The sequence below is a fragment of the Onychomys torridus genome, chromosome 12 (assembly GCF_903995425.1).
Source record: "Onychomys torridus chromosome 12, mOncTor1.1, whole genome shotgun sequence".
NCBI lineage: Eukaryota > Metazoa > Chordata > Mammalia > Rodentia > Cricetidae > Onychomys > Onychomys torridus.
The window spans coordinates 8,122,692-8,141,012 of NC_050454.1; the positions used below are offsets into that span (position 1 = coordinate 8,122,692).

Here is an 18,321-nt window from a genome sequence, read left to right on the forward strand (position 1 = left end):
ATTCAGAAGGCAGAGGCAGTGAGATCTCTTAGTTCTAAGTCATGCTGGTCTACAGAGCAGATTCCAAAGCAACCTAGGCTATACAGAGAAACCTTGTCTCTAAAAACCCAAAAAGAAAAAGAAGGAAAAAAAGAAAATACCTTCACCAGATTGGTCTGTGGGCAAGCCTATACTGCATTTTTTAAATTAGTGATTGATATGTGGAGAAGGACCAGCCCACATAATATGGCAGGTTGAGCAGACCATTAGGAATAAAGCAGTAAACAACAATCCTCTATGGCCTCTGCATTGCTTTCTGCCTCCAGGTTCCTGTCCTGACTTCCTTTAGTGATGGACTGTGTGTGACTTGAGAATTTTTAAGAAGAAATAAACTCTTTCCTCCTCACTTACGTTTGGTGATGGTGTTCATCGCAATAGAAACCCTGTAGTGTAACTGAGCATCCAGACCCAGGAAGCCTTTTAGCAAAAAGTCTGCATTTGTAGTCACCAGACAGTTGATGACTGATAATACGGTTTCCCTTTACCCTGATAGTGAATGCTTTGTGAGGATTGCTGGTTAGAACAGGAAAAGCTTACCAACGGAAGGTTATTTGAGCTTTCACTGATGAATAAAAGCAAATATTTCTTGCTTTGCTTACTAGAAATAGCTTACAGCAGCAGTGTGGAAACAGTTATTTGATGCAGGACAAGGTTAGCACCTCGGTTAGTTTATGTGGGCAGTCTTCATGTAGGCTGCAGTGGACAGATTTGTATCATTATATCGAATAACTTTGTTTCCTTCCACTCTGTCTCTTGGAGGAGTTCATGGGGCTACTGTAGACTTCCCTCCACAGCTCAGGCTCTTAAGTAAGAAGGAACCTGTCAGAATTCACTGTTGTTCAGCTGCCAGAACTTAGACTAAAACTCTGAATGTTTTCTAGGAGCAGATGTACCTATGTGTTACAGTAAGGTCATTTTATTTCTGCATATTGGCTAAACAATATCATGTTTCCTACAGTTAAAGATACCAAAATGGTATATAGATTATGTGGAAAGTTTCCATTATAAGGCAATTCAAAGTACAGAAATTAGGAAAATTCGTCTAGTTTTAGTTACACGAAACTTTTTCCTGTACATTTCAATGTGTTACTTGGATTTTGAATAGCTGTACTTCTCAGTATGCAATTGTAATTTGTTTTAATTGTGATGCTTTGATGATTGTTCTGTTTCACAACTATAACTGTGATTGTCATAGATTGTTAATAGATTTCATGGTTTTCATTACATTGCTAATCTTAGGTGTTTGTGAAAATTTGGAATGGTGAAACTAATCAAACATTTTAGACATTCTAGTTTCCCCTTAACTTACACTTACTCTGTTTTGGACATGTGCTGTCATTCTGTAGGATGTTAGTTACAAAGAGGTTCTGCTTCTGTCCCCTCATAGTCATATCTGAGTGTCCAGCCTTCATTGAAAATAAAGAACTATCAAGCATCCATCCCTGGAGCTGGAGAGATGGCACAGCAGTTGGGAGCATTTCTGCAGATTATTAAAGGCCCAGAGTGACTGCAGTCCAGTGTAGAAGCCTAGATCTGAGTCACCAGTGAGTTAATAAGACCTGTCTAGAAGAGATACTTAATAGAAAAGAACTAATTATAAGACATTATTAACTTTGATGACTCCAACACCAATAATAGGCTTTATTGAATTACTTCTTGTTAAATGGCAAATATTTACTTTACCTTTCCTATGGCATAATTTATTTTATTTTAATAAAATGCCCCCATTTTAAAGAAAATATTTTGTGTGTATAAAGATAAATAATTATACATACTTATATCCTGGTGTTGGATATGTGGATATATAACATAATGCTTAAATCAGAGTAAATACCTGTGCAAATATTTATCAGAATCCTTTTAGCGGATGGAAATATTCATTTTATTGCCATTTTATGTGGAGTTGTACTGTTCAATAATGCCCCAGATTCCTGGTTCCTAGAACTTAGTGCCAACTCAACTATATTTCCCAAATGAGAAACAAAATGATTAAAAGATTTGCTTAAGGTTTTTAGTTGATGAGTAAGTAATATGTGAATCCTGATCCATGTAGCTCCAAAGCTGATGTTTTGTCTTCCTTGGAAATAGTTCTGTGAAATAATAAACAAAACTTGCAACATATCCATGTTGCTACTCAGTGTGCTGTTTACCTTGGATCTTAGCATCCTTACTGAATTCTATCTCTGGGAGTTTTGCTTTCTCCCTTCATAGTAATAGCTGACTTTTCAGCTTTTGTTAAAAAAAGAAAGCTACCAAGACTCCACATGTGGGGCTGGAGAGATAGCTTAGCAGTTAAGAAAGCTAGGTACTCTTTCAGAGAACCTAGGTAGGATTCTTCTCACCCACATGGAATGGAAGCCAGAACTATCTCCACCTTCAGTCCAGGGGAGCCAAAGTCCTCATGGCCTACTTAGGCACAGTATAAATGTATTGTATACATATTAGAAGCAATATACCCATACACATAAAAATAAGTTAATTTTTATATAGTCATAGTAATTTGAATACCAGTAAGATGAATAATGTTTCCTTCCTCAAGAAATAAACAAAATTATGAACAAAAATAAAAACTGAACTGCACTCAGTTTACATAATCCTTTCTAAAGAGCTTTGTGCATTCCCTCGTTTTTTTGAATTGCAGTGTTATGGTCATACTGGGAAACACAGGCTAGTTTCTTCTTTGTAATTACTGCAGGGTCCCTATATAGACTTTATTTCTGGAGTAGAATATATAACTTTAAAGTAAGTCTCCTTGTCTGGCAGCTAGAAACGTAGTTCTAATCTGTGTGGATACCTACATCATTGTGAGACTGAGTTGGTGTCAGTCTTAGGGTATCTTCCAGGTACATTTCTTATCCATGAATATGACCTATTTCTGAGATATGATGATATGTCAGCATGAACTTATGGAAATCTTAAGACTTGCTCATGTGTTTCTGACCTAATTTTTATTTTATGTATTTCAAAGTTACTGGAAACTTGTGTAGATTCTGAAAGTTACCAGAATGCAAATGTGAGTTTTACAGTTGATGGGAAACTTTTTTAGGGATATTTTACTTTGTTTGTTTATCTTATCATCTATAGCTGTACTAAGGTGGAAGTTTTTAATATTGGTCATTTATTTTTACTGAAATTAATTTATTAATGATAATAGGGGAAAGGATGTTACCAAATACATACTTCCAGAAGAGAAGTTGAGAGTATACAGTCTGGCTCAGGATAAAAAAATAATCTCGTAGGAGCTAGTACTTAAGGGAACTCTCTTGTTCGATGAAGCCACTACCCAATAGGGTTTTTCCCCTGCTCTGGTAAGTTGGGTTGGATGTGATCTTTTGGGTTTTAATGAGCACCGCTGGGTTTATTCTACAGAGGTTTCAGGAGATGAGTGGCTTTTCTTTCTAGGCTAAGGCAAACAGAGAACTAGTTGCCAAACCACAAGAGGCCATCAAAGTGCCAGAGAAATGCTACTCGGAGAGGGAGACAGATGGGTGGGGTTTCTTTCAAGATCCATAAACTCAAAGTAGGATAAATAGATTCTTATTATCTGGATGATTTTAGAGGAAAAATGCTTTAAAAAATCTTTTGCATGTTACCGATTATATAATGGCATACTCTTTTGAGGATGCCCTAGAGCTAAAAATAGTCTTATTTTTTAGACATTGTGACTGTTTCTATCAGAATGAATACCTTTGAAATAATGATGCTCTGTACTGCTTAAATACTTACTGATGGTTACTTCTCTCATATTACAAATAAACAAACTTGTGTTTACACTTATGTGTTACTAGAATATTCAGTTAGAGAATCACAGAGCCAGTCTTGGTTAGCCCTTTCTGCTTCTTTGTGCATTGTGTATTCATTGAGTGCCTCATAGAACCAGTGTTGTACAGTATACTATGGGAATGTGTGAGAGCTGCATCTTTATAAGGATGGTTAGGAAATTTTATGTTGATCTGAAAATAATGAACATTTTAAAGCAGAGATGCTGCTATTTTAGTAATTTTTATGATAGAATTATTTAGTTATTTTAAGTTCAGATATTCCTAGATTGTTACAAAGTAGATCAACCATATAAAATATAATTGCATACAGAATTTCAAGGTCCTTGGGTATGTCTTGATTGGAGCAGCCTGAGAGCCTTGCTGAGTGAGCTCCATTAACCATTAAGCTCCCTTTCCTGTTTGGGCATTATTTACTTTAACTTTAGCTTTGTGGTTGTATGTGCACAGTGGTTGCCTCATAAATATAGAAGGACTCTTTTCCTTTTTACCCTTCTGAAGGCAAAACTATCATCCACTGCCAAGCTAAGGGCCATGAGACAGGAGCGATCTCAGGATACAAGAATCTGGAGCTAAGTTGGTGGCTAACATAAGAGCAGCAATGTGCTCAAGAACCCTGATTGCTTATAATTGCAAAATGCTTAGAAAAAGAAATATTGATTAAAACAGGTGTACTCCCACATGTACCTGGATACACATGTACTCACACATATCTGCACATATGTACACTTAAAGGTGGTATTGGTTTTAGACGTTTATGTTGTGGAGCCTAATCCAGATTCGAGTGATCCATTTATCCAGATGAGTACTGTCCCATCTGTCCAGATCTAATTATTATCTAGAACACTGTTCACACAAGAAAACTTATTTGATAATGAAATTATTCTATATATGGTATGTAGCATATACTATATATAGCTATTTAGTTCCACCAGTCCCAGCTAACAGTTTACTACTGGAAGCATGGTTCATGGAACTGAGAACTCAGTTTTAAAATTTTGATCATAATTAACTGAGGCTGAAATAGATCCATGTGACTAGTACAGTGTGAGCCAGTATTGTGTCCCAAGGTCAGAGATAAATTGTACTTCAGTGGAGCCTTTCAGCCTTTGGTCTTCACATGAGTGTCACCTGATACTGTCTGCCCCATGTTGGGCCCTGTAGACTGCACATCACCGCAGTGTTGAAGGAGCCCTGTGACTACTGGATGGACCAAAAGAAGGCAGAGCTCAGCCCTCACTTTGGTGATCTTCTGATTGAACTCATCTCAGACTGTGGGTGTTCTCCCCAGAGAAAGCACATGCAGCTGTGACTGGAGTCTCAGTAGTTCTTTCAGTCCGTGTGTCCGCATTTTCAGAGAATAGACAGGATCTGAAATGTAGCTTGCTTAGGTTCATTTCTGCAACAAAGGAAGTTGATGGAGTTGTGTTTTCTAAACTCATAAGGGCAATTTCCTTTGGAAAGTCGTCTCTCAAAAGTGTTACTAGTAGGAGTAACAACTCTTCACCCCCTGTTTTCTTTGCTGTGAGCCCCAGCCGTTTTCCAGCAGCTGGAATTCCTGACTCAGCGTTTTTCTCCTTTAGTTCCTTACCCATTTTCTCTGTGGTCTTGATAATGAAGTAGAAGGCTTGAGATATTCAAGTAGTACTTCTGATTTGATGACTTGTATCATCTCAGCATTTTCAGAACTGCTGGCCTATAATCTGCTGCGTCTGTGGTTAGCTATAGCCCTGCTTGCCAAGTAAGTGGTTGAAGTTACTGCTTTTACACTTAGCTTTGAATTTGGAGGGAAGAAAATCCCAAAACAGTGACTCAGAAATTTACTTTGATAAATTGCATAATAGTGAAAATGTTTGGATTAGATAAATTGTTTAACTTTAAAAAGATCTCTCCTATTCTTAGCCTTGTGTGCGGTGTATGTGTTTCTGTGTGCTTCTGTGTGTGTGTGCTTAGTGCGTGCATGCATGCATGTGTGTGTGTCTTGTGTGTATCTATGTATGTCTATGTTTTGTGTGTCTGTGTGTGGATGTGTCTTTGCATGTGTGCACATGTTTAAACTAATACATATTATCTTTCCATTTTATAATTTAAGTTCTAACATGAATTTACTTACATATTTTATGCTAATAAACAGTTTTTCCAAGTGAAGAACTAGCTTTAATTTTCTTTTCTGGTGATAAGAATGAACTACTCTTAATATTTTACCTTTGCTGCTTCAGAAACAATCAGAAAAATTTATGTAAATTTTATTTATTTGTGTTTTTTTATAAAACACAAAAGCTCTAATGGAATAGTATATGTTGAATCAATAAAACCTGATGAGCTTGATTTTTTTTCCTATTTGATGCCTTACATTTAGATATTTAAATTACATTAAAACACATCTTATTATATGTCTATAAAACATTTTATTACAAAATGATTTGAAAGGATTATAGGTATACTCTTTATGGAAAATAATTGGTAAATAGAAATGTCCCAAAAGGAAAGGAATTTCAGTTACATTGTAATGCTACAGTATATTACTAAGATTTTTATGCTTCCCCTTTCTGGAATGTTCTAAAAATTCTACTTGTTGAAAAGTCAGACATTCCTGTTGTAGTCAAGAGTATTCTATAAGGCTCCCCAAGATCACTGTTGGACTCTGTTTGTACCACAGAGAAAAAATACTTGGCCTGTGCATTAGCCTCTTATAAGATACAGTAATAGACATCTGTGTGGAGAATAAGCTGTAATTCATTGTGCCAGGGCGGTTTTGTTGCATGCTTTAGGGAATGTGGATGCCTTTGGGCTGAAACTGAGACCCCACTATACAGGATACCTGCTGCAGGCCAGAGGATCGTGTTTTTCTGAAGACCGTTTTACTTAGTTACTTAACGGATTGGTTTGAGAGGAAGAAGGCTTCATGCAACAGAAGTATTTAAGAGGAATAGAAATGATTGCTTGGATTGAACAGGAAAAGCCTGGATTTGACAATTACTGAAACCTTTTGTGATTATTACTGTTAATTAAAATTTGGTTGAGGTGGTAAGTTATTCACCTTTTTTTTTTTTTTTTTTTGTGAATAGTGACTGAATTTAAAAATACTGCAATGTGTTCCGTCATTCATTACCTTTATTCTTGACATTTTCTCGGGATTAAAGGTTTCTGATAACTGATGCACTGGTGCTCTCACTGAGATGGGAACTCCCAGTTACATATATATTTGGAAAGACCTTGTGGAGGATACTTGTAGATGTAACCATCTTGTTAAATAAAAAACACAGAACCAATTGCAGAGTTAAAAACCACAAGGTCAGAGCAAGAGCTGAAAACCTTACCCTTCACTGCTTCTGCTGTCCTTCCTCTCCGCAAGAGAACTACTTCTGTGTGTCCTGCCTATTTAAAGACTTTCTGTTCTGTTTTCTCATTGGTTGTAAACCCAGCCACATGACCTCCTCATCACTGCCTGTCTGTACAGACCTCCAGATCTTCTATGGTTAGTATTGAGATTAAAGGCGTGTGTCTGCCTTGCTGCCTGTGTCCTTGAACACACAGAGATCTGCCTAGCTCTGCCTCCCAAGTGCTGGGATTAAAGGCGTGCACCACAACTGCCCTGCTTCTTCTCTGGCTTGCTCTGACCTCAAGGCAACTTTATTAACATACAAATAAAATCACATTTCAATACAAATAAAACATCACTATATTTCCCCTTTTCTATTTTAATAAAAAGGAAAAAGTTATAACTAATATAAGAAAAACTATATACAAAAGTACAAGAACTATATATACCATATATACAAACAATAAATACCTAAACAATGTCTAGTCCATTTGCATTTGACAAATTCAGAGAAAAATAATTCCATTATCTATCCTATTTTGGTAAGTCCAAAATGTACCTGATTTACTTTCTATCCGAACTTATATTGCTAACGGAACTGTCTTATAACGTCTTTCAAATTTATACACTTACAACTCTCAGTGAGTTTTTCTGAAATCCTTAACAATAATAAAAACTATAATTAACTGATCTTCAACTCCCTCAGAGACCCAAGAAGGAAATAATACTACCTAATAAAAAATAAAAACAGGAAGTGCATGCAAGCAGCTTCCAAAAAAAAAAAAAAATGTGAGTTGACAGAAACAGCCAGCTGCCTGGCCAGTCACCCGAGGTTTCTCCACAGTGTTGGGGCATCATCTTCAGCCTATAGGCTTAGCGTATCTGACAGACTCATTTGTGAACTAGGATGTATACAAGGCCAACAGTTTGACCTCACATTTGGTGAGAGCAGTCCATGTACCAGAAACACCTGAATTCCATTAGTGTCATGTCATGATTCAGGATTTTAAATTCTGGAAATTATTGATGTTTTTTCAATTCAGCTGCCCATTCTTCTTGGCTGTGTATATGTGGCTTCATCTCGGCATCCTGTTCTTCTCCACATCCCTCTATTAAACGCCAGTCTACTATTGAGAGGGGTGAGCTTAGTTATTCTTCAAGAATAACCGTTTCATCTGCTGTTCCATTGCACATCAGAAGCCATTGGCCCACTCCCTGTTCAGCTGCCTTCGAAGAAAAGGGCATGGTACCTTTTACAGATTGCAAAGGCCACTCACTTCAGGGATGGTGCCATATTGTCCTGGCTTCAGAAGATGCCTTTTGTTAAAGCCACAACCACACTTGTTTTGGCAAGAATTGGTAGTCCTTGGTTTCGTGTCCTGTCTGTCAGCAGTTGATTCGAGGATACTTTGTTGTCCAGTGGCTAACTTTTGCCACAATGAAAGTTAACTCCATATGCAGTTTCTTCAATGCCCATATTTTCTCTGAAGTAGATTGGTACTGCCAGGAGCCAACATGTCTCATAGTCATAGCAAAAAAGAAAAATTCCTAAGTTATTAAAACATTTAAAATGCCATATTCTGTAGATCTCTGAAGGGTTTGAAGATGACCTGTCTATCTAAAATATATCTGTTTGATCTTGAAAACACACCTAATATGACTACAAGTTCAATTGTAATGTCTAACCACTAACTTTCATTTCTATATATCCTAATAGTTGGTAATACTAACATTCAAGGATTAGCAAATTGCATTACATTGTTAAATGAATGGTATAAATACAATATCTCGAGCAAGATTAGAAATATGTGTATGGTATATTCTAACAATCTCAATCTCAATAATAATAATAATAATTTGTATACAATATAAAACAATCCAATCCAATGTAAAGTATTTAAAACTAGTAATTGTCTTTTTCTTTTTTTCTTTTTTTTCTTAAAAAAGCACCTTTTGCCTAGCCCTTTTCCTAACCCTTAACAACAACTTGTAACCAACCCTCCTAAACAATGAAAACTATCCCAGACCCAATACCCATAAAAAGACCAAAAAACCACCCACCCCACATTACCCCTTTGGGAATGTGGGCGTCGTATTCTTAAAATTGCTTCCTGCTGGGTATGGGCGAAGTTATCTTTATTCTGAAAAGAAAAATTTTGGGTTAATTGACAAATTCTAGGAAAGGTAACTATATTCTTTGTTATCCATAATGCCAAAGTTCAGGGTTTATCTCAAGTCCTTATTCAAGTAGTCTTTGAAACTGGATCATCTCAGCTAGCCATCTCAGAATTGCTCTAAGCACTTTGTAGTCCGAAGCTGAGCTGTAGATGATGTTTGTCAGCTTAGTGATATTATTTTCCATGTGGAATTGTCGTTGTGGAGCCCCATCTTCTTCCTGGAGATTTCAGTTGAAGTTAGGCCTGGCCGTGATTTCCTGCAGAAAACTGAAAAGAGACTCGAACACAAAGACATGTATAGGCAGCTAATCAAAGCCTTTTCTCTAGAATTAATTAGTACTCTATATAACCATTATTATCTTAACAAAGTTTAAAAAAATATTTATATATAGTAAATTTTGATATAAAATTCATACTTTAAGAAAAGTTTAAAGAATCAGAATAGAATCAAAGAATTGAGATTAGTAATAGAATAGTCCCTTAATTAATTTGGTTTTTCTGAATACTGCAATGTGTTCCATCATTCAATACCTTTATTCTTGACATTTTCTCGGGATTAAAGGTTTCTGATAATTGATGCACTGGTGCTCTCACTGAGATGGGAACTCCCAGTTACATATATATTTGGAAAGACCTTGCGGAGGATACTGGTATGGAACCTTTGAGTACTAAGTCGTTATCTGTCTATTGTCCTTATTGCAAGACTATTACCTGTGAAGTATCTTTTTATTACTAGATTTCTTTAAGATTTTGTTACTTTTCCTTTCTCTTTTTGTCTTGTGAACTTTGACTTGTTTTTGTTTTCCATTCGCTTTACTGATATTTTCTAGCTTTAAGCATATTTGGCAACCAGCAACTTCTGAGGTCATAGGATAGATAAATTTTCAAACCAGTGACTCAAGAAACTGGTCCCAAGTTCTGCAATTTCCTATCACTATCTTATCACATTTTACAATCTTTGCTTCAGTGTGCCACCTATATCCTAAGTCTTGCTGCTTGCCTTAACGGACTTACATACACACACACACACACACACACACACACACACACACACACACACGGTTCTACATTTGGGCAGTGTCACTATTTCATGATCTTGGAACATCATGTTTACCATTTTTTTAAATACATGCAGTGGTATGTTTTATTATGGTCCAAGGAGACCAAGAGTGGATCACTGAGTAGACCATCTTTCTAGATGTCCTAGGATTCTGTCACATACAGTATACTGAATTTGGGATGACAGAATTTCCTGTTGCTTGAAGAAGTGTTGATAGATATGCAGGACTTAAAGACAGTTGTGAGCTTCCATGCTTACTGGGAATGGAACCTGTGTCTTATACAAGAGCGATAAGCCCTCTTTAACCACCGAACCACCTCTCCAACACCAGTATCCTTAGTTTTACTATTGGTTAATATTACTTTATCCTTCAGTATACAGAAGTATACAGAAATAAAAGGTTGTAGTTTTACAAAGAAATTTTAGAAGTCTTTTTGTGCTTTTTGAGTAGTTCAGTGGAGTATGATGACATAGTAACGTAGACAGATTTTTCTTTGAGCACCAGCTCACAAATAATGAGATGAAGACTTACTAATTATGAAAGCTCAGCCTACAGTTTAGGCTTGCTCCTAACTAGCTCTTATAACTTAAATTAACCCATGTCTATAAATCTGCATTTTACCATGTGGCTTTTTGCCTTTCTTTCTGTATGTCCGACTCCCTCCATGTCTTGTTATCTTTCTTGCTCCTTGATTCACCTCCTATTTCCTCTTTCTCTGCCTGGAAGTCCCACCTGTACCTCCTGCTTAGCTATTGGCTGTTTGGCTCTTTATTAAAACCAATCACTGTAGGTAGAGTTTTCCTGCCTGGCCTACAGTCAAGACAAATCTCTCTTATCTGCCAGTCCCACAGTCGCTCAGACCCAACCAAGTAAGCTTACAGAGACTTATATTGTTTACAAACTGTATGGCTGTGGCAGGCTTCTTGTTACCTACTCCTTTTATCTTAAATTAACCCATTTTTATTAATCTATACTTTGCCACATGGCTCGTGGCTTACCAGTACCTTACATCTTTCTTGTCATGGCAGAGGCTGGCAGTGTCTCTCTCTCCCCTCAGCCTGTTCCCTGAATTCTCTTCTCTGCTTGTCCCACCTATACTTCCTGCCTGGCTACTGGCCAATCAGAATTTTATTTATTTTAACCAATCAGAGCAACACATTTGACATACAGAACATCCCACAGCAAATCACAGCAGCATATCTTCACACAGTGCACAAATATCCCACAACATACTCAGGATCATGTGTGACTGAATTATGGATAGATGTGATTGAATTATATACACACACACAGACACACACACACACACACACACACACACACACACACACATTATATTGTGGATCTTGGCTAGGAAGGATCATCTATTTCCCAGGCAGGTGGAACAATATTGTTAAGAATGGGATTTGTAGAGTTGGTCAGAGAAACAGTATCCCTGACTTTGTTCTTTTGACCTGGGACAAATAATGGAAGATGGAGCACTTGTACATTTCATCTGTTCAGCACCTGCCAAAATTACTCCTCTTTTTCTAGCCTGATGCAGTTTGAATTGTTTAGTTTTATGTGAAGGGCCACTAAAAGAGAGAATCAATGACTTCAATCACCCTCCATTCCACAGCACAGTAATTGCTCAAATATCACTTAGACATTTCTTTGTTTTCAGCTTTCTCTTGTCATTTGTCAGAGAAACCAATTATCCAGAGTTTTATTTGCTATTTTGAGGTTCAAAATTGGCCAAATGGTGAAGAGAGCAGTGGCTGAAGGTCTCTGTCTTCTGTTTCAGCCAGTGGTTGTTCAGGTGATGGTTGGGTTGGTGTTGGTGATGCGCGCGCGTGTGTGTGTGTGTGTGTGTGTGTGTGTGTGTGTGTGTGTGTGTGTATGTACATACATATATACATACACATGTGATATATATCTTAGACCAGTGTTTTTCAACCTTCCTAATGCTGTGACCCTTTAATACAGTTCCTCATCACCCCCAACCATAAAATTATTTTCATCACTACTTCATAACTGTAATTTTGCTCCTATTGTGACTCAGTGTAAATATCTGTGTTTGACAGTGATGTTAGGCGACCTCTGTGAAAGGGTTGTTCCATCCACAGGTTGAAAACTGCTGTCTTAGATATATTAGTTTAAAATTCTTTAGTACAATCTCTCCTTTGAGGGGAGATTCTTTGATGTGAAATGGAGAACCAGAATGGAGGGGGCTGAGATTGTAAGGTCCCATAAGGGAAATTTTCCTGTTCAAATAAAAAATGACTACAGTGTTCTTTCTGCTGTTGGTCTTCTAACAAGCATGGCAGATGCCTTAACGTTACAGCTTTTCCAGAGTGAATTAATTGAGGCGGAGTCTCACTGGTGGTAGAAGCCTATTCTAAGTAAAGACTGTGGGAAAGTAAATTACCTCCCATTGGTTCTTCTGGGGGCACTGTATGAGTACATATACATACCATCTTTCCTGAAATTTAATTTCCTTCTTCATTTCAAAACCACACATACATGTGTATTATTCTAACAAGCATTTAATACTACCACTCCTTTATGACATTCTGAAATGCATATTATTTATCTCAGTTCAAATTTTAGCACACTAATATTTGAGACCAGAAGAGGTGAATTTAATTAATAATGTTTGTTTGTTTGCTGGGGAATCTTGCTCACGCTACTTCTTTTTGTTTCAGTTTCTTCATAAATCAAAAGAGCATGTTGATAAATCTTGATATTTAGATGATTAGGAGACATAAGCAGGCAAGTCTTACAGATGTCAACTGTGACTGTCACACATTCTCCAGAATATGTTTGGAATATCCTCATTGTGTGAATGAAAGCAGACACAATGCCAAACCCTCTCTCAGAGGAATCAGTGAGTATTCCATCTGATGTTAATAATATTCACATGAAGAAGGACAGTACATAAAATTTGACCATTTCATAAAAGGGGAGTTGAAGGAAATAGTCTCTAGTGAACGCATTAGTAGTCTAGGCATTTGTATGTGGCAGTGCTGCTGGCTTGTGTTGGATAGGTTGATTAGCGTGTGTGCATGCACACACACACACACACATATACACACACATATATACAAACACACATACACACACATGCACACACATACACACACATATACACACATATACACACACATGCACACACATATACACACACATATATGCAAACACACATACACACACATGCACACACACGCACACACATATACACACGCACACACATATATATACACACATACACACACACACACACATCCCTATATATTTGCTATGTGTATATTAATTTTGTAGCTACACTGGAGTGAAAGGTAGTTCTTACCAAAAGAATATAGTTTAATTAAACTTTTGAGTGGAATTAGTTTAGCAAAATGTTACTTTAAGCTTTTGAACCTTACTAAGACTTTTTCTTACCACTGTAAATAAATTGATGTTAAATGCTTGATAGTTGGCTGAAGTTTGAGAATGAGTTCATTTGTTGGAAAAGGAAACTGAATTTCTGCTTGTACTTTGATATGTTTATATATCTGTGCATGCTTGTAGAGGAGCTAGCTATTGAGGGACGCTTCTTTTTGTCTACACAAAAGGTAGGAGAATCCAATGAATTAGGCTCTGTAATAAAAAAGGTTACATCCTCAAAACAAGTTTAAAGAGAGTACTTGGTTCACAAGCAACAAACATATTTTGAATGTGCTTTTTAAACCAACACTTTAAAATATTTTATGTAAAATACAAACTAGTTTTTTTTTCCTTTCTTGGTAGAAAACTGAGGTGGTCATAATATGTTACTATTAATGACTAAGAAAACATTTTAAAAATACTATTTTAAGACCTTACATTTGTTTTCTTTGGGCTGGAATTCTAATCATTGATAGTCAACTTTTCTAAGTTGTTGATAATTAAATATAGTTTCTCCTTTCTGACTGATTTTCAAGAAGAGGATGGATGGGGTGCTATTTGTGTAAGAAGTAGTTCTGTAATTATGTGTGTGGAAAGCCCCACAATTACTGTAGGGAGAATTGGGAGACAGGCAGGTCTGAAGCTCAGAGGTGAAGCTGTTTATCAGATCTGTTGTAGGGACAAATGATGAGAAAACATAAGAAGAAACAAGTTAGTGATTGACGAAGAGGAAAAGAAAACCATAAAGGACAGTGTTGGATTGGCTAGTGGAGTCTGGTGTAAATAGCAGAGGTTGTTTTATTTTTATTTTTTTTTTTGATGCATTTCTTTTAGAAATTGCCCCTGGACTACTGTGGGACTTGCCAGTACATATGCTAGTGTCCATAGGGTCTTTGCAGCTCACTCCACTTGCTGGGATTCCTAGACTTCTGTTCTTCAGAACACTGAACTTGAGGAGATCTGAAGCAATTTTGTGTTTTGCATTCATTTTTATTAATTAGTTTTAACTTTCCTTTGACACTCATCTTTACATGTTAATTTAGAGTTCTTTGGTTTTATACACACGAGTAGTATAGCTACTTTACACGACAGTTCATTTTTATTTTTCTGAGGAATTGCCACTTATTTATAGTGGCTGTACATACATTATTACATTCTTTTTCTTAATGAGTCAATTTTTCATACACTCTTCTAATCACAGTTTCCCTTCCCCTTTGGTCATTGACTCAACTAGATGTAACCCATTCCTGGCACTGAAGGTTTCACTTAGTGGTGAGAGATGTCTAGTTGGAGCATTGTCTTCCCTGTTCTTTGGTGACTCCATTCATAGTTATTCTTATATGTGTATATTATAAAAAGCTTCTACAGTAGTAGGTTTCCATATGACCCCTCAAATGACCCTTATTGTTAGTTATCTTTCTTCATATTTACTCCTTTACTCTGTCATGCATCGGGCATCTCCCTTCCCTTCTTATCCTTGTCACACCCCTCACTGCATCTTCCCCAGAATTATGTTTGCATTTAATCAGCATCCATTAGTTTTTCTGTATACATGCATTGTGTAGAGAAGGTGTGGAGATAACCCCCCCAAAGTCCCCTGCCATTAAGATTTTGCAACACATGGGAATGCCTGGTGAGTGAAAGTGGACATAGCCGTGAAGGGAAATCTGAGAAGTAGGTACATTAAGCTTTGTGGTGTGTGCCTTACAATGAGCTGGGATGCTAACACTAGGTCAGTTCTGCTTTCTCTCGACCATGACATAGCATAATTTGAAAGCACTTTCATTCTGTGAGCTAAAGAGTGACTCAAACTGGGCCTCAAGTCATTAGAATTTTCTAAGAATACGCCTAAAGAGAAGAGCACAAATTTCAATTGGATTTACTAGTTTAACAGTTACATTTGAAAAGGGATAAGTGAATTATATTCAGTTTGACATGTTTATAGTGCAGAAATGATTCCTGTGCTGTGAAACCATTTCAAAATAATCTTGACATCTCCAAGACCCCCCTACATGTTTTCACATGATCTGTGGCTGTTAAATTAGGGGCAGATCCCTGGTCTCGAGGATTCCCATTGTCTTTGGATTGCAGATTATAGGGGAGCAGTTCTTGGCTTACACAGAACTAGAGACTCCATTCTAACTTATGTGTACAGCCATTAATGAATCCTCAGAATAGAGATCTCCAACCCTGAGAAACTAACAAGGTGAGATTCCCCCCATACACACACACACACACACACACACACACACACACACACACACACACACACTGAAATAGGCACAACTCTGTAAAAGAGGGTCTCTGAACTATAGGGTGAGGTGTAGTAAGATGCTGTGACTCTTGACCCTGCCAGAAACCAGTTTTTCCTTAGCAGCAATGTGTAAAGCATTGTTGAATCTGGTTATTTTAACTGTATCCTAGAAAGGTGGATGGAAATTTATAAGACCTTTGGGTTCTGAGGCAAGGGAGGAGAGCTAACCATTGTTTTGTGGCACACTTCCTTCATGTTTAGCAGGCACTTTGGGTTTTTATTTTATGATTTCTTCATTTCGTTTTCTGTGTGTGAGTGTTTGTCTGTCTGCATTTATGTTTGTGCAGCACGTGGGTGCCTGGTGCCTGGTGCCTGTGGAGCCTGAAGAATGGGTTGGATCCACTGTTGTAAATTGACATATGGGTTGCTGGGATTCAAACCAAACTCTTTTGCAAGAGCAATAATTGTTCTTAACCACTGAGTCATTTCTCTAGTCCCATCACTAGGAATTTTTGTGAATGATGAATTAATACTTCACTAGACATTTTATGCATTGCGATTTATTTAACCTAAAAAACTGCAAAATATTGCAATTGTTTTGAAGTACACAGAATTATTTTCATGTAGAAGTGCAGTAATACTAATAAGTTCTCCGTTCTTCCTCTTCTGCAGTGTGTCGAGATTTTGCTGTCCTGGAGGACCACACCCTGGCTCATAGCCTGCAGGAACAAGAGAGTGAGTAACAGTTCTAATTCATGAGTCTGCAGCTTTCTCTTTAGTGGCAGCTTGAGGCTGGTTTCTTCCTGTGAGGTAAGGAGAAAGTCCGTAAGTATACCTCATATCTACCTTGAAGGATAGGTCTTGGCAAATGAGAAGGGTAAATAATGAATTCTGCATGTTTTGAAGTGAGTCAGGGTAAGAATAGTGTTTACTGTCTGGAGGAAAAGGACACACAGTCCCTCCCTTAGGAGGGAGACAGTGGTGGTAAATATATCTGTAGTATGTCAGAGGCTTGCCCTTGGACTAGAAACAGGGACATTTTCCACAGGCAATAGTCGTGTCTATGTTAAGTCACGCTGTGGATTTGTTTGTTGTTTGAGATAGGGTCTCATGTAGCCTAGGCTGGTCTGAAACACCCTATGTAGTCTAGGGTAATCTTAGAAATCTGATCCTCCTGCCTCTGTGTCCCATGTGCTGGCATTACAGGCATGTAACACCACACACCCAGTTGATGCCATGCTGAGGATAGGACCCAGGGCTTCCTGCATGCTAGGCATATACTCTGCCAACAAAGGTGTAATCCCAAACCCACATGGTGAAGTTTTCTGAATACTGATTTAATCTTTTAGTGGGAAATAAAACTCAATTAGATGACAGTTTATGAATTCATGATTTGTGAGTTCTTGGAATGGCAAGAGAGTTTAGTAGAAAGAATAGAAAGAACAGTGGCCAGCTTAGAGTGTCTATGTAGACATCCTGGCATTGCTACTTTTGTGTCACATGATCAAAGGCAGTGACTTACTCCTTTTGGTATTTTTATTAAGTGGAGTAATTTCTGAAGTGCTTTTATCTACTGTTAAAAGCATAAAATGGAGTGGTGGATATCTGGCAGGGTTCTTCTTAAATTAATTAAGAGTTTTTTATTAACCAGTCAACACATTGTAACTCCTCTTTCAATGGTTCTGTCTAGTTGAGCATCATTTGGCATCAAACATTCAGCGGAACCGTCTGGTCCAGCATGATCTGCAGGTGGCTAAGCAGCTCCAAGAGGAAGACTTGAAAGCCCAGGCTCAGCTCCAGAAGCGCTACAAAGACCTGTGAGATCTGGGGAATGGTGTTGATATGAGGCCTGCCTATGGGACCAGCAGCTGGGGCAAGGAGGGGCCCCTCCTGGCTCTTTCTTTTCTGGCAGTGATTACAAATTGGGTGGTGGCTGTCCAGAAGTTTTCTTTGGATATTTTTTTGTTATTGAAATATGCTTTGGGAAGTGTTAGTCACAGCAGGCACACTTTTAGCTCTATGACTTTGAGCTGATTGGTTGATCTCTTTCAGTTTAGTCTTTGTACCCATGTTGTGAAGAAAATAATCTCTTCTGATTGTAAGCTTGTTTGGGGAAAGCACTGGAGCAATAGGCACCAATTCCTTGTGGGCCATCATGGGCTCCTTTAGTTTTCTTAGCCATGTCTGCTGCTCCATCTTTCTTTGATTGCCTTGTTTTTCAAGAAGCACAGTGTTCTAGAAAGCACTGAGTTGTAGGTTATAAGTGCTAAATGTGAGAAATGCC

The 18,321-nt window shown here is 37.6% G+C and overlaps 1 protein-coding gene across 3 annotated transcripts in view; it reads left to right on the forward strand.

Moving 5' to 3' along the window:
- The window catches only part of Ccdc50 (coiled-coil domain containing 50), a 66,675-nt gene that overhangs the window by 14,058 nt on the left and 34,296 nt on the right, over window positions 1–18,321 (forward strand). For 2 of the 3 annotated variants that reach the window (XM_036203615.1, XM_036203613.1), the window contains exons 2-3: window positions 16,710–16,772; window positions 17,728–17,854. In XM_036203615.1, the coding sequence (XP_036059508.1) occupies window positions 16,710–16,772; window positions 17,728–17,854 (190 nt within the window). Of the gene's footprint in view, window positions 1–13,132; window positions 13,245–16,709; window positions 16,773–17,727; window positions 17,855–18,321 lie in introns of those variants that run through there. The other variant, XM_036203614.1, reaches the window with a different exon arrangement.